The following is a 26,945-nucleotide window of genomic DNA, read 5'->3' on the forward strand; positions in this document are numbered from 1 at the left end:
CGGGAAAGCAGGAGCTGCTCCCCCAGTGAACCGATAAAAGGGGAAGCAGCTCCCTCCAAGGGAGCCAGAGCTGTTTGGGCTGTGCGGGACTTCTCGCAGCGCGGCAGCTGCAGGGCCTGGAGGGAGAAAAGGTGGGATGGGGACGGGGACGGGGACGGGGATGGGGATGGGGATGGGGATGGGGATGGGGATACGGTTGGGAATGGGGATGGGGATGGGGATGGGGATGGGGATGGGGATGGGGATGTGAATGAGCTGCTGGACTGGGAGCCGGGAGCGGGATCTTGTTGCTCTTCTGCCTCCTGTTCCCGGTGCTTTGCCAGGGCTGTGGAGATGGCAGGGCAGGAGAAGAGGGGGCTGAGGGACGCGGGCGAGCGCTGTGTGCTCCGAGCGTGGGCTGCAGGAAGCCTCCTTTGCTGGCACCGCTTTGGGGGAGCTCAGGGGAGCCGTGTGCGCTGCGGGGGCTGAGCTGGGAGGGGGCCGGGGTCAGAGCGGTGGGAGTGGAGCGGCGGGGGAAGGAGGAGGGATGCAGGGGATGGAGGAACGCAGTGAAGGCTGCAGGGGCGCAAAGGCTGTCCCGAGAGCTGGCAGCGGGGCTGGCAGTGGGGCTGGCCGGGCACACAGATCCCGAGCGGAGCCCCTTCCCTGCCACCAGCCCGTGCCCCTCTGGCCGGGAAACGCTCCCCGCAGGCGGGGCCGACCCTGCCCGGCCCGGGCACCCCCAGCCCCGCGCTGGGGCCGGATGGCTGCGCTCCCCTGAAGGCAGGAACCGGGGCGATCATTCCTTTTCCTGCCCATGCAGGGAGGGTGGGATTCTCCTCTCTTGCAGTCTAAGCACCACCCAGAGCGCTCTGGTCCCTGGGACAGCCCCACAAAGGCAGCGGTGTTCCCGGAGCCCCTTTCCCTGGGACAGGGCTGCGGAAAACACTCTCGGGGGGCTGTTCCTGTGAAACGGGGTGCAGGCATTCCCATGGCAGGTCCTGCTGCCAGCCTTGCTGCTTCCCTCTGATTCCAAGGAGGAACTCAGTCCCGAGTTATGCCCTGAATGTGCTCAGTGCCTCTCTGCGGGCACTGACACAGTCGCATGGGGCTTTTCCCCTATTCCTGCAGCACTGGGAAGCCGTGCAGGGAGTGCCAAGGGTGCCTGGGGCAGGTCCAGGGTGTGGCTGGGCTGGAGGTAATGTTGTCCAGGGCAGCCTCCGACTCCTGAGACTGAACCAGCACTGGCAGTGCTCCAGTGGGAGAGAATTTGTGGGGGAACAAGGCTGGGACAAGTGGCTCACGTGGACAAGCTCCAGCAGTGACCCTGAGTAACCAGTTCCCATCCTGATCAGGCGTCCTGCACTGAGGCTCTGCTGTCCTGGGAGCAGCTGGACATGTGCCCAAAGAAAACAACTGGTATCTGAAATCCCTCCTGAACTCTGCCAGCACACACCCAGCTTTGTTCTGCTGCTGACATGCCCTTATCAGAAGCCAGCAGCTTTTCCTATTTCTGCTATCCCACTCCTGTCCCCATCCTGCTGCTGGGAGCACAGGAGCTGCTGGGGGGCTCAGTGCCTGCTGGGATCCAAGCCCAGCTGTGCTTCTCCCCCCTCTGCGGGGTCCTGAGCTTCCCCCCAGCAGCAGCTGTGTGATTTGGGCAGTGGTGGGACAGGGCCCTGCTGCCTCACTGGCAGGGCTGTTCCCCTGGCTCTGCCCCCTCCTCACCTTGTCTGCTGCCCCCAGAGCACAGATGTTCCCTGGACAGCCTCTCACCCATCAGCACCCCCAAGTCTTTCTCCTCAGGGCTGCTCTCAATCCATTCTCTTCCCAGCTTGTGTCTGTGCCTGGAATTGCCCTGTCCCAGGGGCAGCACCTGCACTTGGCCTTGGTGCCCTTCAGGGGCTTTGCTCTGTCCCACCTCCCCAGCATGTCCAGCTTCCTTCTGGTGGGGGAACATGGATGTAGGTCCCAGGTGAAACCCTGCTCTGGTCACCTCCCCAGAAAAGCCCTGAGGAGTCTTTGATGCCTGAGCAGTTGCCAGGAGAAGAGAAGGGTTGGCCTGCAGTGCTCCGTGGAATGAACCTGCCGTACTCATGGGTCACCTTATCCTGACTGTCTGCTCTTCTCCTTTAGGGTTTCGAGCCTTTCCTTCCTGCTGCTCTTCCTCCTGAGTGCTCAAGGGGTTCCCATCTTCTTCTCCACACCCACCGTGTACCCCAGGCCTGCTGCTGCCACTGTGTTGTGTCTCCTGAGCTGGGGCCCTTGGCTGTCGGTGTCTGCTGGGAAGCCAAGGCTGGGAGCAACAGGAGCATCTGCTGTGAGGTGGGTGAGGGGAACCAGAGCCCACAGCCCTTGCACACATTGCCCAAATCTGCAGGGATTCCTGAGGGAAAGCTGTCCCTGAAGGCTGTGGAAGGGAACAGGAGCCCAGTCCACGCCCCTTAGATCAATACCTGTGCTGATGACAGTGTTGTGGCCTTGGTGGGACAGAAGCCGAATGCTCAGAAGGGTTTTTTGCAGGGAATAAATCTCTCTGCTATCCAAGTGAACTGAGACTTGGAGAATTCTCAGAGTTGTGTGCAAGAGTCAAAACCCAAAAGGTTTAAAGGAAGGTGCCCAGTTGAAGGTTTGCAGGCACTTTTCCTCCTGTCACCAGAGATTTTAAGTTCAGTGTCTCCGTGGTGGCTGAAGCCAAGACTGTCACCAATGGGCACCTGCCTGACGAGAGCCTTTGTGCTAACGAGCAGCAGATCACAGAGGGCACCTCTCTGAGTTGGGTCCCAGCATTTCCAGTCTCTCCTGAAGGGCCGCCAGGATGTCCCAGGCACAGCTGTGGGCAGGGACAAGGTGGATTTTCCCCCTGCACTGGGATGGGCCCCTGAGTGTGCCAGGAAGCAGCTCCTGGGAATAGGCCAGAGAGGGGTGAGGGAGGGGCTGTGCTGGCAGCTGGAGCAGGAGCACAGCTCAGAGCCCCTGGGGTGCATGGGGGGAGAGTGTCTGGGGAGTGTGGGGTGCCCATGGGGTGAGTGTGTGAGCACTGCCTCTGGGTGCTGGCAGCAGCAGGCTGGGCCAGGCAGCGAGCAGGGCAGCCGAGGGCTGGGCAGAGGGTGCAGGATGCAGGCAGGGCTGTGGGATGGGCAGAGGGGCTGTGCCAGTGCTCCAGGGAGCCAGGAATGCCCCTGGCTGTCTGCACTTGTGGATTGAGGAGTTCTGTTGGGAGGATGTGGGTGATGGTGAAGGCGGCACCTTGTCCAGGGCAGACTGTGTAGCTGAGTGAGTCACTGTGTGCCTCTCTCTGTGTCTGTGTGTGCATGTGTGTCTCTGTTTGTGTATGTCTGTCTGTGTTTCTGTTTGCGTGTGTGTCTCTGTGTGTGTGCATCTGTGCCTCTGTGTTGTCCATGGGGTACACACTCAGCTTCAGGCTTGATCCTGCAAATAGGAAAGCAATAGGCACATCCAGGGTGCTGGGAAGGAGGCCCTGGCTCTTGTGCCATCCCAAGCCTGGGTGGGAGCAATCCCCAGGGCCACGGCTGCTGCAGGGCCTCTGCCAGTGTTAGCATTCAGGAACACATAATCACAGATTGATTATATGCAGGTGCTTTTATTGAAGAGCTCTGGGTTCAGGGGTACACAGATGCAAATCTGACCCAACATGGTTTCGAGCTGAACATCTTTTATATTCTATCGTTATATAACTTACATATTAATTATTAAACTTACGTTGTTCTATTGTATACATTGATTTCATCCAAGCATGGATTTCTCGTGATCCCCCTAAACCCCCTAACATAGTTTCCCATGACTCTTTAAACAATACTTCTATCTAATCCCATCTAACAATTATATCATTTATCATATACTGACTACAAAGGTGCAGTTTCACATGATCTAGCAAATACAAGGCCTAACATTTTCCCAGGGCCTACTAAGCCTTTCTTTCTAACTCCCCAATATTTCTATGATTTTAAAATATTTTGCTATCATTTTCCCCCCTTTTAAAGCATTTTCAGTTCACTATAAGTGCAAATGTTTTCACTTGATACAGTCCTTTGTTTCTGAATTTATACTTGATGTTCTTCAAATCCATGATTGATGTAAAGATTGTCATGGATGCTGTCACGAACTGAAGAACCAGAAGATAGTGGGCGTGGATCTTGGGTCAGTGTCTTTATTATTTTTCGGTTCCAGGATGTTTTCTTCTGTATTTCTCCCTTTAAAATGCTGTAAACTAACCAAATTGCTAAGAATACAATTAGTAAGATTATCACACTCTCAATGATAGATTTAATCCATGAACTCACATTCCACCTTAACCCTTTGAAGATTTTGCCTAACCAGCTCGTAGTCAAATCCTTTTCCTCTTCTTGTGCTTCATGCTCTATTTGTTTCAACTGATTGATGTCATATTCTACATCTGCAGTTACATTTGGGATGTGGACGCAGCAATGATCAATCCATCCCTGTAAAAATCCACACACTCCATGCTCTTTCAAGAGCAGCAAATCTAAAGCCAGTCGATTTTGTGAAGTCATTTTTGTGGTGGCTTGTAATTGTACGTTTAGTTCTTTAAATCCTTCCCCGGTGACTCTTGCTAGTCTATCTACCTGACCTGTAACTTTGTACAACATTTCTCTATTCTGTAGAGAAGTAGTTTACTATAGGACCCAGCAAAGACTCTAGGGCCCACCCAAATTTCACTCCACTAGAGGGATCTTGCCAAGTGTCATCCGGATTTTCATTGTCTAGAACCTCTTGTCTTGTTCTTATCTGTAGAAGTTCATGTTTTCCATTAAAAGGGGACTTTTTCCAAATTGGACATAAAGTAGGGATGCCCAAGGTAATTTCCTTTACTTCCCCAAACAGGCAGATGTATTGTCCAGGTGCCATCACTTGTTGTCCATACAAATTTCCCTGGACTTTAGATTGTACTCCTGGTACATCCTATGACTATTTTGTAATTCACTTTACCTTGTTTATGTTTGATCCCTCTGCAGGCACAACCAATTTGTAGGGCTATTACCAGGGGTGGCATCTGTTTTATCTCTATAACATCAGAAGTGCAGTCATAAGTCTTATTACATGCCCACCAACTTGCTTTGTCTGCCTTTGTTCTGCTGATGGTGGCAGTGCTCATTACTGCTGGGTCTGTTTCATTCTCAGAGCCTTCCCATTTAATACACCAAAAGGGTGTTTGCCTTATATTGGAATTTTTGAAGTATACTCACAGACCACTGTCCTGGTTTAGGGCAAATTTGGGAGAGAATCCCCAAAAAGGGCTTCTCCAAAAAACAAACACACACGGCCCCTCCCCCCAACCGGTTGGGGAAGAATTCCTCGGAGAGAAGTGGAAAGAACCTGTTTATTTGACAAGCACAGCACCCCCCAGCACACACAATGAACAATACCGGATGACACCACTCTTCCACTGCTCTGAAAAAATGACAAATTCAGAATGTCTCTCCTGGGGGTGGTCGCTGTTATCAGTCCCTCCGGCGCTGGGGCAGCTGCTGCAGTCACAAGGTGTAAACTCTCTCTCAGTGTTCCAAATCCCAGTCCGGAGCAGGTTTGGCAGGTCCAAATGGGGGCGGGGGAACAGTCCAGAAAAGAATTTGGACTGTTTAGCTAAATTAACGAATGAGAAGGGGGGAAAAAAGCACGAGCAAGCAAAGCAGAAGCGAAGCAGAAGCAAGAGCAAAAGCAAAAAGCAGGACAAAAAGCAAAAAAGCAGCACTAAGTCCTGGTGCTATCTGGATGTCTCGCCTGGCTGATAAGAGGCCCAAAACAAAACTTTCACTCTGCCAGTCTTAAAGACACAGAACATTATATCCAGCATAAATTACACACACACGAATGGGGATAACAGCATCCTAACGTCACCCTAGGACAACCACACACTGTCCCAAGGCTCTGTCTGACCTTTCTGATCTTTGGCATCACACTTCCATACCAGAGTGGTTTCTGAAACATTCTCTGTAATCTTTTTATAGTGTGGCAGAAAGCATTCCCAATTTGTGATGTCTTGATCTTTAACCCACCACTCTATGATTTGTCCTACCCTGCCATGACTTAAAACACAGTCCCGTTTCCTCAGAAGGCCTCATCCACTCTCCTCTTACTTTCTAGGTTTCTTTGACTATTTGCTTTGACTCTGGTAACAATTGCTTTGTACTTTTTTATTTCAGGTAATTTTGACGTTAAGATTCCCCAACTTATTGGGTCTCTCTCTCTCGGTATTGGCAGACAGGCAGTTATTCTGCTGGTGTTTTGCATTTTGGCAAAGTCTTTGACTAATCCAATTACTACATTCTTGGCCCAAATTGCATTGGAGACCTTTATCACCTGTGTTTCTGTCAGTACTCCTCTTTTCATTCTAGAATGAAGAGTGGTTAGTTGATCTTTTTGCATTTCACATCCCAAAGACATTAATAACCATAAAATAAGCATTGGCACAATTACTGATAACATTCTTGAAACAATTAAACACATCTTGTCTGCAGCCTTGTTGGTTCCACAGTTTACACAGTCCGTAATCCAGTATGGATTTTCTTCACTTGGGTGTAGTGAATCCAGGGGTCCACAGCGGCTACTTTGACTGCTGTAAAGGTGGTCAGCAGTACCTGATGGGGTCTAGTCAACTTTTCTTTCAGCGGTTCTTCGTTCCAATTTTTAATGTACACCTCATCTCCTGAATGTATGTCATGAACTGGATTCTTGAGAGTCAGCGGCCTATTCCACATGAGGGTGTTCCAAAGCCGAGCTCATATCCAGTGTATCTGGTTCTGTTCTCCATGAAGCTGCTTCCATCTGTGAATAGCTCCCACTCTGGCTGCTCTAGCGGGATGTCTTTCAGGTCTTCTCTTGCTGAGTGGGTGTACTCTATTACTTCTACACAGTCATGCTCTAATAGGCCTTCTTCAGTTGTGGTACCTAGGAACAAAGCTGGATTCAGAAGGTTAGTTGTCTTTAATGTGACATCATCCTGCTCAGTCAGGACTACCTGGAATTTTATCATCCTGCTTGGAGATAGCTAATGGCCCCCTTTCTGCTCTAAGACAGTGGTTACCATGTGTGGTACATAGACATCTATGTGCCTTCCCATAGTAAGCTTCCTGGCTTCTTATATCAGCATCACAGTGACTGCGACTTCTCGTAGACATGGAGGCCGCCCGGCACTTATGTTGTCAAGTTGTTTGGAAAAGTAGCCCACCGGCCTTCTCCAGGTTCCCAGACATTGGGTCAGGACTCCCAGTGCTAGGCACAGCCCTTCATGTACAAACAGGTGAAAATCTTTAGACAGATCAGGTAACCCTAATGCTGGAGCAGTTGTCAGTTCTTCTTTGAATTTTAGGAAGACTTCTTTCTGTGGTTTGCCCCAGGTGAATAGCTGTGTCTTCTGGGCTTCGTACAGGGGTTTTGCAATCAGTCCATAGTCCATGATCCACAAGCGACACCATCCTGCTATCCTGAGGAAGACTCACAGCTCGTGTAGGTTCTGGGGCTGGGCAATGGCACAAATAGCCTGGATAGGGTTAGTACCTAGTTTTCGTTGCCCTTGTGAAATTTCACATCCCAGGTAGATCACAGTCTGTCAGGCAATTTGTGCCTTTTCTCTGGATTCTTTATAACGTCCTGTCACGGTTTGATGCTGGCGCAATGTCAGTGCCTCCGTTAAAATACCTTCTCCCTGGTGTCTACTGTGAGATTGATCAGAAATAGAGCAAAGCAGGCTCCAGCTTAGGAATAAAAGGAAAAAAAAAATTAACTTACAATACATAAAAGAAATACACAGAACTTAGAATGAAAACCTTCCAAACATTCCTCCTCTCTCCACCAAATTTCCAACACATCACAGCAAGACAAAACCTTGGATTCTCAATTCAGTTACCACCGCTCAGATCACTAACTCTCAGTCCATCACCACTCTTCAGATAATCAATTCTCAGTTCATCAGGAAGAGAGGAGTTTTTCTTGTACCATAGGCTTCCCCAGGAAACACAGTTGAAACCTCTTGTGTTTCCATGTCACACCTGGCACCACACAGAGAACATTTGCCATTATGACATCTTCCTTCCATGTAAAGTGCAGTCTTGCTTTGGAAAGACAGGTGCCTGCTAAAGAAGGCAGGAGCTTCCCCTGAAATGGAGAATGCAAACCCTCCCCACCCCTCCAAATTGCTATGAATTTTAAATTAAGGGGCTCTCAGGCAAAAAATATGGAAGCAGGAAATAACCGTTCTCTAATAGGGAAGGGGAAAAAAAAACCCATAAAAAAGGATAAAATAAAATAATGCAGTACACTAGAACAACACTGACAGAGTCAGAACTCAAGCTGACACCGTGTTGGTCAGGGTGTTGGTAGCAGTCCAGTTGGAAAAGTGGCTGCAGTCCTTCTCCGGTGGTGTCAGGTGTGGTTCTGTTGGAGCGGGGCGTGGGTGGGGGGGGTGTCCTGTAGAGAAAGGGTGTTATCTTCCTCCACAGATCCGTGGAAGTAGAAGCAGCTGCTGTTCCTCTGGAGAATCCAGTGGAGAAACACCCTGCTGGGGTGTCAGAATCCCCAGATTATATCTAGATAGCAATGCTTGGCTCCTCCCTCTGGGCAGAGCATCTCACAATGGGATGTTATAGTTCTTATCAGTCATGCAGTGACATTCAATAGCTTGTTATCAGCAGATGCCCCCTGCCGAGGGAGGAGTGATTATGATGACTCAGGGAGAGAAATAAGGAGAAATTGCCCACTTGACACCAGACAACTGCCATACAGATAGTAATAGAATACATCTTGCCTTGCAATCTGGAACAAGTGCTCTCACCACTGCACATGGACCAGAGCTGCTTCTAGGGTTTCCTTTTAAGGATGCTATGCTCAGTTCTAAAAAAAGCCCAGTCTCTTACTTTTGGGGCACCTCTCCCACCCAAATTTCATTCCCTGGGGCCAAGAGGTCTCAAGAACAGAGATCTTCTCCTTCACTGAAGATCAAAGGCACCACCACCCTCCTCACCCTTTGGCTCTGTTCACGCAGTCCTTCACATCACAACACTGCACTTTCTTGGCTCCGAGCCATTGCCTCCCCCTAAATGCAGTCTCTGTGTCACAGGAAAAATGGTTCTGTCTATGGCTATATAAGAAAAGTCCAGCCAAAAGCCAGTCCATCATCTCCTCCCACCTAGGATTCTTCTGAACTTCTCTCGGACATCTTTCACTTGCACAAACTTGCATCACACTTGCCCATCTCCGGCTATTTCATCTCTATCTCTCTTCTCATTCAGCTCCAGGAAGATCAGCAATTGTACAGTTTCCATCATCTAAGAAAAGGGTTAAAATCTCAGGCTCCACCTGTCTAGAACTCCCACGCTGACCCTGCCGGGCATCTTCTCGCTGCACACCCCCCTTTCTCCTTCTCAGCCAAGCTGTGCTATCAAATTTTAAGGTGGCACAAGCAGAGGCACAGGCTCTCTCTCCCGGTGGGGGGGGCTACCTGATGCCTCTCAGTGTTCCTCCACCCTTCCATCCTGCAGGGGCCTTTACCTCCCTTCTCTGTCCAAGGCCCTGGCCTACCTCACTCAGGCCTCGTGGCCTCCCCTCCCCTACCCAGCCCATGGCTGAGCAGGGGAGGTCTGACCTCTTTTCACAGACCAGAACCAAGAGAGCTTCCTCCTGAGAGTTCTCAGCTTTTAACTCTCCTGTGTTCTCAGAGGCGGATCTATGTTCTCAGTAGCCACACCAGGTGACATTATTCAAATCTGAGCACTGATTGGTTTGACCACAGCATCCAAAAAACCTCACTTCCTCTCAAACCAGGACACTTCCTATTCCCAGTGAGTTTAAAATTTCAATTGTTACCTTTATGCAGGTTGCTTTTTCTTCTGCAGCCATCAGTATATTATCAATATATAGCAACAACAGGTATTGGTCTCTTGGTACTTGCCCATTCTCAGTTCAAATCTCCAGCTCCTTCACCAGTTGGTATCCAAAGAGGGTTGGCGAGTTCTTGTAGCCTTGTGGAAGTTGTCTCCAGGTAAACTGGGTTTTTCTTCTGTTCCCTGGATTTTCCCACTCAAAGGCAAGCAGTTTCCTACTTTCTTTGTCAAGGGGTATGCAAAAAAAGGCATCTTTTAGATAATTATGGTAAACCATTTATATATCTCTTTTATGGATGTCAGCAATGTGTAAGGATTTGCTACCACTGGATAAATGTCCTTTGTTATTTTGTTTATTGCTCTCAAATCCTGTACTAATCCATACTCACCATTTGGTTTCTTCACTGGAAATATTGGTGTTTTAAATTCTGATTCACATTCCACTAGAATTTGGTATTTCAAGAATTTATCAATAACCTTTGCTATTACTTGCCGTGCTTCTGGTTTTATGTGATACTGTTTGACCTGTACAGCTCTCGCCCCTTCTTTTAACTCTACATGCACTGGCTGTGCCAAGTTAGATTTTCCTGGTATGTCTGTTTCCCATACAGAGGGGATCACTGCATCTTCTACTTCCCCAGGGATAGAGGGGACCGTTTTTTCTTTGATCATTAAAATTTGTCCCGTCTTTGATTCAGGTATTTTAATTGAAAGTTCCCCGTTCTCAAAGGTTATTACTACGTCAAGCTTTGCCAGCAAATCCCTCCCTAAAAGCAGAATTGGACACTCAGGTACATGCAAGAAATTAATGCGTTAAAACCTTGCTCCCAAACCACAAATCTAAGGGTTACAAGAATGACCGATTTTCCTCCTTCCCTGTGGCCCCAACTATTGTTGTTTGCTCGTCCTCAATTTGCCCTTGCAAATCATTTAGTATAGAATACATGGCCCCTGTATCCACCAGAAATTTCAACTCTCTATCACTTAATAGTAAAGTTACTAAAGGTTCCTGCGTGGATTGATTCATTTCTAGTCAGCTGTGATATTCTCCTAGTACCATAGCCTTGGCAATGTCTTCCTGCTGGCACTGATTGCCCTGGTTAAGCTGGTTGTTGGGGTTGCTTGGGCATTGTCTCTTCCCATGCCCCTCCTACTTGCAGTACGCACATTGATTTAAGCTTAACCCTTGCATGACTGGTCCTCCGCTGTCCCTGCCAAACCCACCTTTACCAAGTCCACAACCACCTCTCAGGTCCTCCGAAATCTGGGTTCCCTTCTCCTTATATTACTGCTAAAAGATTTTGCTGCTGCCTTTTACCAGCCTCCTTTTCCCTATTATTTTATACCTTCCAGGCTACCTCAAGTAGTTTATCCAGATTCCTTAATTCCTCCCCTTCTAATTTTTGCACTTTCCTTCTGATATCATCTTGTGACTGCCCAGGAATCTGAGAGCGAGTTGAACCTTCTCTTGTCCTGTGTCTATTTGGAGATCTGTATATTTTCTTGCTGCCTCCTTAAGTATTTCCAAAAACACAGTAGGGGATTTTCTTTTCCTGTCAGACTTCATACAGTTTAGACCAATTCACAGTTTTAGGTACAGCATTCTGAACTCCTGTCTGGACCCACTCCTGATATTTCTTCAGCCTCCGCATATGCCCAGGTGCATTAGGATCCCACCCTGGATCCTCAGTTGGAAAATTATCATCTAGAGTTCCTGTTATGAGTCCATTTCTGATATCCTCCCTTGCCCACTCCTTGGCTGCCTTAAGTATCATCTCTTTCTCAGTAGAATCCATTAAAGTATGTAATATTGCTTGTATATCATGCCAATCTGAATTATGAGTTTTCATAACCATTTTTAGGACCCGTGCCAATTTATCAGGATTTTCCCTATAAGTCCCAGCCGGTTGTTTCAAAATTACTAAATCCACAGGAGAAAAAGGCACTTTTACAAACACTGGCCCCTCCACTCCTACTCCTTGTCGCAAGGGAGAAATCACAGTCTGCTTTTGTCTGCCCAGGTCTTTTCTAGCCAAGACCGGGCAAGCTTTGACCGACTTTGAGTCCTGTGAGATACTGGTGTCACTGATTCACCTCTACTATTGCTATCTCCTTCACTTACATCCTCCCCCTTCCTTGTATCACAGATTTTGATCATCTCCCGAGGAAGAGAGATCAGGTGACAGCGGGAGAGGAGGATAAAAGAGAAGGGTGAAGTAGGACTGGGCAAGATAGAATTAGGTGAAGTAAGAGCAGATGGTGGAATAGGGGCAGGTGAAGCAGGCGGGATAGGGTTAGTTTCTCTTGGTCTTGTTGAAGCTACCTGTAAATCAACATCTGTATCGTTTTTCCTACTCAGACTTACTTTCAACACCAAGTGTTCCAGATAATGTTTCTTTTTTACACAAACCCCACACTTATCACTTGCAGATGCTCTAACCACCATTAATCCACATTCAACCTGCCATCCTGGCTTACCTCGCAAATAGAAAAACAAATCAACATTTTGCTTCTTGCTTATAATATGACATCAACTGCAAAATGGTGTTATACTGCAAAGACCCATTCTTTGGCCACTTTTACCCATCCTCCAAGACATATTCTGGCCACCATGTATTACAATAATCACTCAACTTAGCCTTACATAACTCTTCCCCAAAATACCCTGTTTCCAATGTGCTAATAAGCACCCCAAAGGAGAAGTTTGTGGTATGGGGGCATTGCCACCTAAAATCCCTTTAAGCTTCTCCATATTACAACTCAATACACCACAAATGCTGAGGTTGCAATGCTTTCGCGATTGTCTAACGGATGGCACCTAGGCAATACCATCAGGAATTCCTTAGCCCGACCAAGCATAGCTTTCTCTGCGTCTTATTGGCAGGCAACGAGACCAGAGTAAAAGCACCTTACCTCTCTCCTGGAGATGTTGTGAGCAGTGGAGACGGCCACGGCCGATGGGCTCCCCGAGAATCCCTCAGTGCCGGCTGGAGCGGGATCAGGTCACAAACTCACTCAGCAGCACTAACACGGTCCCATCTAGAGTCGCCAAAAATGTTGTTAGCGTTCAGAATCACATAATCACGGAATGATTCTTTGCAGGTGCTTTTATTAAAGAGCTCTGGGTTCAGAGGTACACAGATGCAAATCTGACCCAACATGGTTTCGAGCTGAACATCTTTTATATTCTATCTTTATATAACTTACATATTAATTATTAAACTTTCATTGTTCTATTGTATACATTGATTTCATCCAAGCATGGATTTCTCGTGATCCCCTGTTATGAGCCGTCCCTATGGACAGGCTTCATAGAGGTTCTTTTAGATTGATTTCAGGGTGCAAAAACTGACACGGTACAAGTGGGTTTGCAGATTAATCAATACAATGGACTTTATTAAAACAACCACAGTAAAAATGCGTTGTGGATGAATTAGGGGAAAAAGGGAAGAATAAGGAAAAATAAGGAAGGGAAAGAAAAAGGGGGGGTGGGTTATAGCTACCAAAACGTGAGAATGGTGGAGGTCTTTCGGTGTCCAGCCGAAGAGGTTCACCAGTTCACGTCCTGGGGAGATCTCAAAGAGGCAGTCCATTCGGAACCCTAATTATACTGTTCTTGATGAGGGGGAAGGGGATTATTATGAAACCAAATCTATTTTATAGAAAGAATGGTATTTGGAAAGGGGGTACACACAGTCCACTTTGCAATGAACGAAGGCCATTGTTTTTGTGGTTCAGTGCCCGTACATGCAGTCATCCATCTTGCTTTGGTTAGCTGGCCTCCCCCCGTGCACCGTCCCTGGGCTGGGGGCTCCAGTCCTTGGAAAGTGTGAGGGAGACCTTTTATCACATGGGGATTTCTCGGGGTCTTCTCTGGTGGAGAGGCTTCTGTCATCTCAGCTTGTCTGTCATGGTGGTTGTAGATGAACGAAAGGGGTCTTCTGTGGGAGACCACCCAAAAGCTCAGGAAAAGTCCAGCCAGGCCAAGAGGTGGACAGCGTCCAAGATTATTGTTGTGAAAAGGACACAGTGCCTCCTTCGTCTCATTGAGTTTGGTGTAGCGTGCAGGGGACTGCACCTGTGGAAACAACGACTTAGCAACGTTTTCAGGTCATGAAACCCACAGGCTTGGCGTGTCCACTGTGGCTAGGAAAGGGACAAAGGGGTCTTCTGAGCGGTCTCTCAATGACAGTTGTGAGGCAGATGAGGGATATTTCAGACAGACTCTCACATCACCCTAAAACCCCTAACATAGTTTCTCATGATTCTTTAAACAATAATTATATCTAATCGCATCTAACAATTATATCATTTATCATATACTGACTACACAGGTGCAGTTTCATATGATCGAGCAAATACAAGGCCTAAAATTTCCAGGGCCTACCTTTAACATTTTCCCAGGGCCTACTAAGCCTAACTTTCTTTCTAACTCCCCAGATTTTCTATGATTTTAAAATATTTTGCTATCACCAGGAGCCTGGGGCCTCTGACAACACCTTAGAGAAAGTCTGTTCTTCCTCCACAGCCATGGCTTCATAAGAAGACACACAGGAAGGGGATGCAAAGGCACAGCTCCTGGCAGAGGCATTCCAGAAGGTAGAACTGGATGCTAGATACTGACTGCTGAAAGTGATGTAGATCCTGGGAATCGAGTGCAGAGAAGTCCTGCAACATCTGGAATATCTTCTGTTGACAGGTCTGACTGTGACAGCCGAAAGTAAAAAGCTGTCCCCTGAGCAGAAGAGGGAGCATTTAGTTTTCGTGGAAGGTCACAGGAAAGGCTTGTTGTCACACTGATAAAGAATGTCCTCCAAAAGCACAGTGGAAACAAAGACTAGTGAGAGGCTGGAAGGGGACTTGGGCTCATCGATCAGTGGGTGCTTGAATGACAAAGGGGATGAACAGAGGATGCAGAACATACTCAGGGACCTGGAAGACACTTTCCCAACACCTAAGCCCACCAGTCAGTCCAAATCCAAGTCAGACAGCAGCAAATCCAAAAAAATTGAAACCATTGCAAACCAGGAGTTCCTGCAGTTGCTCAAGCGCCTTGGACTGGAAAGTCACTATCCAAGAAAAATGGGGATGGGAGATTTCCGCACCATCTGCAAGACATCTCTGCAGGACAGCCAGCCCAGCCAGGACAAGGAACTGCCATTTTACTTCTTGCAAAAGCTGTTAACTGTGGATTACCAGGTGAGGTACCTGACTTGCTGGGATGACAGCAACCCAAAACTTACAGGTCTTCCACAAGCCACAGCCAAAGAGAACCAACACTCAGACACCTTTGAAGAGTTTTTTGGTGATTTGAAGGAAGCAGCCCCTGAATGTGCAAGCAGGGACAGCCATGTGCACCCCATGGACCTGCAGATGGCCATTTTCCATTGTGCTGATGACTTCCTGAGACAGACCCTGGCAACCAAGCTGGCCTTCTGCCAACTGGCTCTGCCTCTGCTGGTGCCCAACCCGAGCACTTCACTCATCGAGTTCCCGCTCTACGCACTCAGCCAAATCCAAAGGAGCTGGAAAGAGGTGGACAAGTCAGGAAAGCAGGCCCAAACAAAGAGTTTCAGCAACAAACTCATCTTTCAGGCACAGACACCCATCGTGTCCTTCATCCGCATTGGCAGCTCGGCCTCCTCTTCCAAGTCCCAGCTCCTGAACGTTCTGCTGAGCAAACGCAAACACGACACTTTCTTCGACCGCCATTGCAGAGGCAGCACCAGAAAGCGTTTGCTGATGGAAGGGCTGGTGGAGATCGCCTGGTACTGCCCTGGTGGAAGCCCAAATGACACCTTTGAGTGCTGTGTGGCTTTCTGTAACCTGCATGGAGACGCCAGGGATCACGGAGCACAGCTGCAGTTCCTGCAGGAGGTATCTGCTGTCAACGTGGCTCTTGTATCTGAGTTGGAGCACATGGACAACAGGGGGAAAAAGCTGCTGCAGGACCTGTTGCAATCACAAAGGCCTTTGGTTTGTCTTCTCACAGAAATAGAGAATGCTGCAGCTGGACAAGTCGGCAAAAACATAAAAATAGGGATGAAGAACAGAAACGAAGCAGAACTGATGGAGGAGCTGACCAAGACAATTGGGAATCTCCTGGAAGGTTCTAATCCATGCTTCAGCCTGGAGGCCTGCATGGACAAAGCTCGCCAGCATGGATTCATAGTGGATGCAGATCAACCTGCATGTGTGACAGCCAAAGCCAAGGCAAAGGAGCTGATGGAACTTCTGAAGAAAGAGAAGCTGTCTGTGATCAAATCCCAGCTGCTGCCGCTTCAAGGAAAACTGTGGCACCAGTGGTGCCAAAAGGACAAAGAACTCACTCACTTGCAAGAGAAGGGGAACAAGAGCATTGACCATCATCGCAGCCAAATTGAAAATGAGAAGAAAGCAATAAGAAGAAAGCAACTTGAGCAAGCTTTCCCTCTCAACCCACTGATGAAATCATTCCTTGGCTTCCTCCAGGCCCAGCCAGCAGATACCAAGAAATACTTCCTGCAGTGGATGAAGGTCTTTATGGATGAGCTGTCCTGTGGTCGCCTTGAAGAACTGAGGAGAGACTATCACAAGTTATGGTCTGAAACCAAGACAGGAATGAAAAGCAAAAAAAACCCCAGGGTGAAAGCTGAGGTGCTGGGTCGCTTGGATGCCATCTCTGATGAAATCAATGATTCATCCATTGGCCTGGAGCACCTTCTGAGAGAGGTAGGGCAGATTTATGAAGCTCTGCAATTAATGAACTCCAAGAATGCCAATTTTGACAAACTTCCAGAAATTGCAGCAGAGCTGATGGTTTCAGGGTATCCCATGGAGCTGATGGATGGGGATGCTTCTTACCTGTCCTTGCGCTGGGTGGGAGCAATCTTTGACAGCTTAATTGAGAGGCTGGGGGACAAACGAGTGTTTGTGCTCTCTGTGCTCGGCATCCAGAGCACAGGCAAGTCCACCCTGCTGAATGCCATGTTTGGTCTGCAGTTCAACGTCAGCGCAGGGAGATGCACCCGTGGAGCCTTCATGCAGCTGATCCCAGTGGGAGAGGAGCTGCAGCAAGACTTGGGCTTTGATTTTGTGCTGGTGGTTGACACAGAGGGACTTCGAGCCATCGAGATGGCCAATAAACAATCCCTGAACCATGACAAAGAGCTGGCCACCTTTGTCATTGGTGTTGGCAACTTAACTGTGATCAATATCTTTGGAGAAAATCCATCAGAAATGCAAGATGTTCTCCAGATTGCTGTGCAGGCTTTCCTGAGGATGAAGCAAGTCAATTTTTCCCCAGGCTGCCTCTTTGTCCACCAAAACGTGGGAGAAGCAGCTGCCAAGAAGCAGAACATGGAAGGACAAAGGCGTTTGCAGGAAAAGCTGGATGAAATGACCGTGGTAGCTGCTCAGCAGGAATTCTGTGACATCTCCTCCTTCAGCGATGTCATTGGCTTTGATGTGAACACCCACATTCACTACTTTGCTCACCTGTGGGAAGGAAGCCCCCCAATGGCACCACCCAACCCCACCTACTGCCAGAATGTCCAGCAACTGAAGAGCCAAATCCTCCAGGCTGCCAAGAAGCAGTCACAGTGCAGCATTTTGAGGCTCTCGAGCCTGAAAGATCGTATTGGTGACCTCTGGAATGCTTTGGTGAATGAAAACTTTGTTTTCAGCTTCAAGAATTCCCTGGAGATTGCTGTGTACAGGAAACTGGAAAGTGCCTTCAGTCAGTGGACCTGGAAGCTGAGGAGTCACATCTTAGATGTACAGATGAGACTGGACAACAAAATTCGGAATGGGGACATGCAGAATGTCACCAGAGAACACCTTGAAGGGCTGGTGCAAGAGACAAGTGATGCCATTGAGAAAGAAGTGGAAAAGTATTTCAGGGAAGACAAAGACCGTGAGATGCTGGTCCAGTGGAAATCAAGCACAGAGCTGAAGCTGAAAGACCTAAAAGAGACTCTTCTTCTTGAAACAAAAAAGAAATGTGAGAATCTCATTGAGCTCCAGAAGGAGCAGAGGAAACTGGATGCAAGGAACTTGAGCTATGAAGATGAGCTCCTGAGAAGGAGTCGGGAGCTGGCAGTGAGTCTGAAAGGGAAGAGCCTCAGTGAGAGAGAACTGAAGGACAACTTTACTCTTGTCTGGAATGAGTGGATTGCCGAAGTCTCCCGTGCTGCTCGTCCTCCAGAACGGGTGGATATTGATGCAGAAATTGAAGATGTCCTTGTGGAGCAGTTTAAGGAGCCAGGTTTCCCTGCACGGCTGAGATCATTTCCCAGAGGCAGAGGGTTTTCTTTTGATCCAGAGAAACACATCATGAAGAAAAAGTATTTAGGCATTTTCCCAGGTTTCAGGAGCCTTTCCAATGCTGATATGATCGAGTTTCAGCGCATCACAGACAACATCATAGCGTGTGTGAAGGCAAACATTGCTAAGAAGGAAGAGGAGAAACGGGAATACAGTCGAAATTTTATCCATGAAATACTCAATGAAGTACAGAAAGGTGTCAGCTCTGTCCCCAGCAATGGAAAATGTACTTTTAGCAGAGATTACAGCATAGATTTGTCTCTGTATCTGTGCAGAATGGCAGCAGAAAGGTTTAAAGCCATGCAAGAAGCATTCCGAAAGGCAAATGACCCAGTTGTGTACCTGAGCAGCAAGAGAGAATATTTCTTCCAATGTTTCCAGATTTCCTGCCAATGAGCCACTTCTGTCACAACTTTTGTTGTTTTTCTTTGTGACAAGATTGAACCAGCTCTTAGCCGTGCAGTCTATGAGAGGACAGCTAAAGACATTGCTGAGGACATGCAGGGCAAATTCCCAGATTTCAGGGGCAACAGAGCCAATCTGGAAGTTTGCATCCTGAGATACCTGGCAGAAGAGGAAAATTTTGAGTATTTCAAGCAGTACCTTACGTCTCCAAAACAGTTTTGTGAGAATTACATTGAGACACGAGTTAGGAATTACTGTTTAGATGGGAGTAGGAGGCTGAAGATGTTTTTAGATTCCTCCCTTGATATTCTGTATAAAAATCTCCTGTCAGCTGTTTCTATATCAACCCAAATTTTCAAAGACAGAAAAGACAGAGAAGACAAAGTTTCTATTTGGCTGGATGAATTTTGCAGGCAACTGACAGAGGTGATCAACTTGCCCAGAAGTGACCTGAAGGGCATTGAGCATCAGGAGGTCACAGACATTGAGTTCCTGAGCAGGGCCATGGCACAACCTCTGGATGACCTGAGGGACAAGCTCATGAAAGAATTTGCTGGTGCTGACTTGAGCTCATTTCCAAGGCAGCCTCACACCATCCTGGCAGAGCATTTTTCGGGGTGCTGGGAGCAGTGTCCCCTTTGTGGGGCTGTCTGTACAAACACCATGTGGAATCACCATGGAGACCATCAAGTGGTCTACCATCGACCACAGGGTTTGATGGGACTCAAGTGGCATGAGACAGGCCACCTGGCCATTGATATTTGTTCCAGCGATGTTGCAAGTGACTGCTCATTCAGAGTTCGTGGCAGTGAATAGATTCCCTACAAGAGATACCGGGATGCTGGACCTCCTTATTCCACTTGGAAAATTCTTCCTGATTCATCCATGCAGGCATACTGGAAATGGTTTGTGTCTCGTTTCAGGACACAGCTGGAAGCTTTGTACAATGGGAAATTTCAGGGCAAAGGAGAAATCCCTGAGGCATGGCAGAGAATTACCAAGGAGGAAGCTCTGTCTGAGCTGGACAAGTTTAACCCATGTCCTCAGAAAGGAAGAACCTCAAGGTTTTTGCAGTTTAAAACAGCTTTGTCCCAGGGTCTCTCTCAAATAAACATAACATGATGCTCTCATGCCACGTGGAAATTACAGCTTCTAATTCCTCCCAAATTTCATTAAAGAAGGCGTATTACTGCAGCCTTTGCTTATTAACGCATTCCCTCATGATAAAGCCAGAATCCTCTTGCCTTTTTGCCATAAACTTTTCCCTCAGCTTTGTCTTCGAGCCAAACCAAACCACCTCCTTGGGCAATTGGCCTCCTGGCCAAGGCTGAGCCCGAGGGCCAGTGACGGGGCAAAGGCAGCACTCAAAGCACCCCTTGGATCAGCTGCTGTGAGACAAGAAGGGACAGTGCCCCAAAGGCAGTTTTCCTGCAGCAAGGAGCTGTCCTGCTCAGAGAGAGGCCTGCGGGACCTGAGGCCAGTTCCATGCTGGCTGCAAGCTGGGATGCTTGGCTTTTGGGTGCCATCCTTCCTTCCCTCCATCGCTGCAGCCTCCTGGACCAAATCAGGCTGTTCTCCCAGTAGGCGCTGTTGTGCCTGTGGGCTCAGGAAAGCAGTGACACCACCACCCTGGGGCACAGGCAGTGCTTTCACTGCCTGTCTCAGAGGTGCTGTGTCTCTGTCCAGAACAGCCACTCCTGCTCAGGTGCCTGGGGCTGCTGCCCTTCCCTCCAGCCCTCAGCCCCAGCAGGAGTTGCTCCTGCCCTTGGCCTCACTGCAGAGCGAAAGCCTTTGGAATGCCCCATGTGGAGAATCCTGTCTGCCAGCAACTTCTGCAGCAGCTGTCAGATTCAGGGTCCTTTCTCTTCTTGGTTCAGCTTTCTCCGAGGTCTGTGTCCAGGCAGAGCAGCTCCTTCACATTCTACTGAACAGATCCTCTTTATTTCCTCATCTTTGACTAAAACAAAACCAAATAATTCAAGGGGAAAAAAGCTGCTGAAGGATTGCTGCTGCAGCTTTTGCAAGGCCAGGGAAAGGGAAAAAAACTTCTTGCTTCATCTAACAAAAAACCAAGCCAGCTAAGCAACAAAGTAATGCTGTCACAGGGCATCCAAGATCACCCGTGAGTGAGGCTTTGTGTTGCCTCCCGCTTGAGGCGCGGCGTCTTGGGTCAGGAACGGCACGGCGGCAACCCCTCTTGCCACTCGGTCCAATTACTCGCACACACCAATGTGGTCGACGGTAAATGGCGTTTATTAACCGTTGGGTAGGGGTTTTTATAGCAGGGGCCAACGGTAGAGCAACGGTAAAGGGGGAAGGGTCCCTGCTTGCCCGTGACATCGCGATATTTGCGCACGCTGATCTCCCACACTTCCCCCCCCCTTATGACTAGCTAAAAACATGACAAATGTGAAGGTTAAAACTGACAGCAAACATAAAAATGTGCTGAAACTGAACAATATAACATAACCATAACAAACCCAAACAAACAAAATGTTAACTAACCCCACCTGGTTTGTAAAAACAACAACAAAAAAAACATTCAGGACATCTTCCTTGGCTTTGTCATCTTTGCAGAGGTGCTGGAAACCTTTGGGCTGATCGATCGTTCCATTCAGATAGAGTCAGAACCTGGCCAGGGTTCCAACTCTATCCGATGGACACTACTTCATTCCATTCAAGCAGAGTCTGAACCTGGCCAGGGTTCAAACTCCGCTCAATGGACACCATTCTATCCATTCAAGTAGGGTCAGAACCTGGCCAGGGTTCCACTTGATGGATATTGTTTAAAATAAGGCTTCCAAAACCAACATTTAACTATGATGTCGCTTTGTTGGGGTTTCCTCTGCGCCGGCCCCTCCTTTAACTCAGCCACTGAGTCAACCTCGGTCCGCCATCGGGCTGCTTGATGGTTTGTCACAGCCCTCAGGACACGAGGTATGTGGGCCGTCGCGGAGTCTGGGGATTCAGTCCTGCAAAACAAGCTTTACAAATCTTATTAGTTTTTGCCCTGATGGTCTGGTTTTACTGACTTAAGTGGGCACCATTCAATTCTACTATCTTCTTAAACTTCCAGGGGACCCCAGATCTTTCCAGGGGACCCCAAATTCCATGGGGAGAACCCCAAGTCTCTGGTGGGGGGTCAGAGTAACCACTCCCTGCTGCTTTCCAGCTGCTGCTGCTGCTGCTGCTGCCAGTGTCGGAAGCGTTTGGTTTTGGGGTGCAGGAACTGCACCATGTCCATGGGTACCGCACCGTGTCCAAACCGTTCACCGTGACGTCACACCAGAAGTGTCCCCAGCGTGTGGTGGGCTCTGGTGGCAGCTGCAGGGCATGGTGGGGCACAAAAACCCTGAGGTTCTTGAGGAAGTGCTGGGCCACGATGTGAGGGGTGAGCTCCCAGCTCGAGTCTGACCCAGGTCCGGAACGCAACTGGCTGGAGACTTCTGGGCTCCTGGACCTTCTCATTAGACTTTTACTGCACCCCTCCTTCTTGGCTTTGGGCTGCTTCCTCCCTCTAGGCTCCCCCCACCTCCTGCTGGAGGAGGCTAGCATCTTGCAAGTCTTCAAACTTGAGCTCTGAGCAGTCTCATTAACCCCTCTGTGCTTTTCCTTTCTCCCTCGTTTGCGCGGACGCGGGTGCGGTCGGCAGGGGCAGAGAGAGGGGCTGCAGTACAATGCGGGCACGCGCTCCCCCGCCTCCAGGGTTCACCATCCTGCAGCGTGCAAGGCCCAGGCCTCACCAGGCCCTAAGGTAATGGCAGCACCCCGTGTCCCCGAGCCAACGGCAGCGCTCTGCGCCCCTGAGCCAACAGCTGCGCTCTGCGCCTCAGCAGTAGCGGCTGCAGTCCGCGCCTCTTGTAACAGCCCCTTCCAAAATGACTGCTTCTCCTCTGCTGCCAGTGCGCCCGGGCTCGGGAGCTGGGGAGAAAGTTCCCGTGGCTGTAAATTCCCCCACTCAGCAACTTCATGATTCTGTGCGACCGCCCCCATACCCAGCCGAGACTCCGCCTGCGGACCGCCCTGTACGGCCTCCCACTTTTCCCGCTCCAGGCGAGATTTCTGTAGGGCCCGCATGACTTTTCCCCATAATTTTAGATTTTTCCCCGACCCTGAGGACATTGCTTCCTCAGCTAGGGCGCGAGTACAATTGTCCCACACCTCCGGGCATAAAATATGTCCCGGCTGCCCAAGAACCTCTAACTGCAGGAGCCTTGTCACAGCGAGGATAAAATCTCCTGGCTTGCAGTCCACCCCTGACTGCCTAAAAACTTTAAAAATGATCTCAGCGTGAGACTCCATTTCTCCTTTGCCGGTCATCTGGGGGCATCCCCCCCACCAGAGTTGAACCCGCCGCTCCAGCCGCCGTTCACCCGCCCAGGCGACCCCCGTCCCCCGGGCACCTTCCTTTTTTCCTTCCCGGGTTTTGGCACCACTTGCTGCCTCCCGCTTGAGGCACGGCGTCCTGGGTCGGGAACGGCACGGCGGCAACCCCTCTTGCCACTCGGTCCAATTACTTGTACACACCAATGTGGTCGACGGTAAATGGCGTTTATTAACCGTTGGGTAGGGGTTTTTATAGCAGGGGCCAACGGTAGAGCAACGGTAAAGGGGGAAGGGTCCCTGCTTGCCCGTGACATCGCGATATTTGCGCACGCTGATCTCCCACAGGCTTTGAACCACGCCTACACAAAAGCCCCAAGGCTCTTGTTAGTGCCTTTCAGTGGCTACCTGCAACAGACATTAGAAAAGATTAAGAAAATTAAAGTAGGCATTTATTAAAGTATGGGGAGGCAGCTGGGCAGTGGAGCAGGGAGTACTGTGGAGATGATGGATGGTCCAGACATCCTGGCTCTTGTGGGGAAGAAACCATGGGAAGTTCAAACAGTAATGTAAGAGGGGAAGCAAAAAGGAATGTAGTGCTTTAAGTAAGTCATATAAGGCTGCAGGTGCTTGGGGTTAAGCAATGTAGCTAAGAAACATTAGTAATGTGATTATTGCTTGGCAGTGGAAAATTTTATCTAAAGCTGTTAGATTATATATACCCAGCTCTAGAGATAATAGTAGACAACTTCACGGCTTCGCTGTATGAACAATAAACAATTTCTTGCTAACATCTATGGGGAGTCCTGTCTCTCAATTGCCAACATTAAAGGACTTAAATAGTGACACCATGGGCACTCAGAAGCTTCCCAGAGGCTACACCCAAGATGGACAATGGTCACAAGTTTTTCATACAGTTATAAGTTTGGTCCATTTACATATCAGGGGTTAATCTTCCAATTACAGCTTCAGGTAATAAAGTCATTTACCCCCAGTTTGCTTCTCCCCAAGTCACTTTTGTTTATGATTTTTGGGGCCTGAGACAGTAGGGTGTTCTTGATTTTAAGGCCTAGAGGAATTGTTTTGTCTGAATAAAATGGGAGAACAGTAGCTGACAGGCTACTGGTGTTTTTGAGTTATACCCTAAAGCAAAACAGGATTGAAAAAATGTAAAAGCTGAATCCTAAGGCATCACTGTCCCTTCTCTGGACCCACCTTAAAGCACCATTTCTGGGCATAGAGCAGAAAATAAGGGAATAGAGTATCATCATAAAATCACCCTTACACCCTGTTCCCTTGCAAATAGCACACTGATCTTTTCCTAATGGTCTTTACTGAAAACATCTTCAACATGTTCTGCCTCTTCCCCAACAACTCCTCTCTCCCTCTGGGACCCATTATTGCAGCCATGAGTTCTCCATCTTTACCTCATCAAGCCAGTCCTGTGTTATTACATAATTTCCATGCAGTTTCTAACAATTTATTTACGTTTCTAGAGTCCTCTGCCTCCAGTCTCTGTAACCTCTGTAGCAGGCACAGGGCCACCTAAGGCCCCATGGAGAAATACTTAGAGATAAGAATATGCTAAGTCAGAGGAATTGAACCAGAAGTCTTCACTCCGGTCCTCCAGGCCTGTTTATCTCTCTGTGACCCCATAGGCTAGTTTCCCTAACCCTTACAATTGGTCAGTTTCCAAGCCCCCCTAACCCTATAAAAGGGGCTGTCTTGGCCCATTGTGTTAAAAGAGCTGCATTTGGACCCTTCGCGAATCCCTCAGAATAAACCATTGTGGAACACTCTGAAGCCTGCCTTCTCATCTCTCTCTCTTCAGTCTGCTCTTCTGAAAGCCACGTTCAGCCAGAGCCCCTAGAGCAAGCTAAAGAGCTGAAACCATAAAAGAGCTGATATCACTAAGAGCTGACAATCACTGAGCTTGCTAAGGTGGCCATGGCTGTGCAGTAGTCTGGGCTAGGGCACTTAGCCCCCGAAGGGCTGAGATATCTGGCCTCATGCTACTTGCCTGGGGCGCTCTGACCCTACGGGGAATCAGCTATCCAGCTAAGAAGCTAGCCCCTGTGGCTCCTTTTTACAAACCTCCTCGTAATGACTGGAGCCAATTGTCCCATAATTGTGGTTGCCATTTGTAACAAATCTCGTCTGTCAGGGTCCATGCTAGCAAATTTCCCATCTGTATCAACTATTCATTGATGGAAATTGGAAGGAGACTCATTCTTTCCTTGGATTACGTGATACCATTCTGACAAAATTGTAGCCTTTGGAATTGCATGTTTCATACAAAAATGGTTAATCTCTGATATCTGGTCAAAAGATTCCCGTGTCCTGGTTGGTTGTGAAAGGAATGAGAAGGAGGTGTCTTTACAAACAAACAGTGGGCCTGCTGCTGAATAAAGCCAGATACTGAGAGGGGAATGAAGCAATGGGATGAACAATAAATTCCAGAGGAATTCCACTAATTGGCACAGACTGCTATTCATTGAAGGCTGTACTAAATCCCTGGACTTAAAGAAAAAGAACAGAGACACAAGGAAGAAGGAAAGCGGGGGCAGGAACACATTAGAAGGGGGTATGTATGAGGTGATGTGGGGAGTCTGTACCTGTTAAGTATCTCAGCCAATGGGGAACAAGAGAGGGAAATGCTGTTGAGTTCTGGCCTGGCTGATTCGATCCAAGCTGCCTCCCCCAGCTGCCATCTAGAGCACCCAGCTCCACCGGGGTCAGGTGGCCATCAAGATGCAAGCATGTAAAGGAGCTGCATGAAGACACAAGGTCAGTGAAGAAGAAGTTAAGTCCCAGATGGGAGGGGTGAGGAGATGCCTTGTTTTTGGAGCTTAAATCCTATTGTAAACTATGGAGAAAAGACTCTTTTTTCTTTATAATGCATGAAACTACGGGGAGATAAAAGTGTTCAAATTGATATCGAGCAAAGGCCTCCATGCTAAGGTAAGCAGGTGTTGAAATAGCAACTGTGATCCTATGAGAAGTTTGAATGGAGAAAGAGAGAAGAGTAGTCCTGTGCTTCCTGGAGAAGAAGAAGATTTCTGTTCACAGGGATGAAGATTTTAGAGATAGATAATGAGAACTTTTGCCTTTGAACAGCTCATCTTTAAAACAGTACCCCATAAGTTAACACGGCTTGTAGACAAGCTGTGTGAAGGCTTGTGGAAAATGGGAGAGACTTCACAATGGCATGGGTCCCTGGGCAGCTGCTATTTGTGATGAAATTGAGAACCACAAGAGAACTGTTTTTTCCTCTTGTGGAGAAGTCTCTTAACCTTAACAAGAGGGACTTCTCTCCCTAAGCAAACTGAAAAAAGACTGTTTTAGAGGTGGTAAGCTGACTGAAAATTTTAAGTTTTGTTTCTTTACATTATCAGTGGAAAAGAAAAAGTTGTTGGGGGAGGAGAAGGGTTCTGAAGGGTTTGTTTTGATTCTTACTACTTTTTTTTTTCCTTTTAGTTACTCTTAATAAAATTTACTTTATACCCTTTTCAAGTTTGGAGCCTACTTTGCCTTTTTCTCCTAACCCTGTCTCACAGCAGGAAATGAGTGCACTGGTGATTAACCAGCACTGAAGCTCACCACACTCATAAACTCATTAGTTAGGAAATCTCAAAATTGGGGAAATCTGAAAATGGTGAACCAAAACCACTACACAAAATTAGTGTTTCTGCCCAGTTTCGAACTGAAACCACCACAGGAGGGTCCTGACATGGTTACACCCATCGATGCAAGGGGAAGGGAGGAGCCGAGCGCAATGGAGGGTAGAGGAAAAAGCAGAGGAGAGGTGGGAAAGTGACCATTTTAAGACACGAGGGCGGGAAAACTTGGAAGAGAAGGAGACAAGATGGTGAGGCTGGCCATGTTGCCAGTGCCATTTTGTGGGATAACAGCAGCATGGGGAGATGGAGCAGGGTAAATGGGCCTAGGGACAAGGTTGAGGGGAAGGTCCTAGGCGACATGGCCAGTGTCATCCTGGCAAGGGGAGAGAGGGGATGGGGGAGCATCAGGGAGGCAGTAGCAACCCTGTGCTGAGTAGCAACACCCTCCAGCCAA

At 48.4% G+C, this 26,945-nt stretch overlaps 1 protein-coding gene across 1 annotated transcript; it reads left to right on the forward strand.

Moving 5' to 3' along the window:
- Positions 1 to 23,666, forward strand: LOC132325633 (interferon-induced very large GTPase 1-like). The gene is made up of 3 exons (XM_059843171.1): positions 1 to 131; positions 2,116 to 2,304; positions 14,368 to 23,666. Exon 3 carries the CDS (start codon positions 14,646 to 14,648, stop codon positions 18,537 to 18,539), a length of 3,894 nt encoding a protein of 1,297 aa, XP_059699154.1. The 5' UTR covers positions 1 to 131; positions 2,116 to 2,304; positions 14,368 to 14,645; the 3' UTR covers positions 18,540 to 23,666.
- Positions 23,667 to 26,945: the final 3,279 nt, after the last annotated feature.

This window comes from Haemorhous mexicanus, chromosome 3, assembly GCF_027477595.1.
Source record: "Haemorhous mexicanus isolate bHaeMex1 chromosome 3, bHaeMex1.pri, whole genome shotgun sequence".
Taxonomy (NCBI): domain Eukaryota; kingdom Metazoa; phylum Chordata; class Aves; order Passeriformes; family Fringillidae; genus Haemorhous; species Haemorhous mexicanus.

Bases quoted from the DNA above. Each gene is read 5' to 3' on its own strand.
- LOC132325633 (XM_059843171.1), top strand. From the start codon at position 14,646: ATGTCCTCCAAAAGCACAGTGGAAACAAAGACTAGTGAGAGGCTGGAA.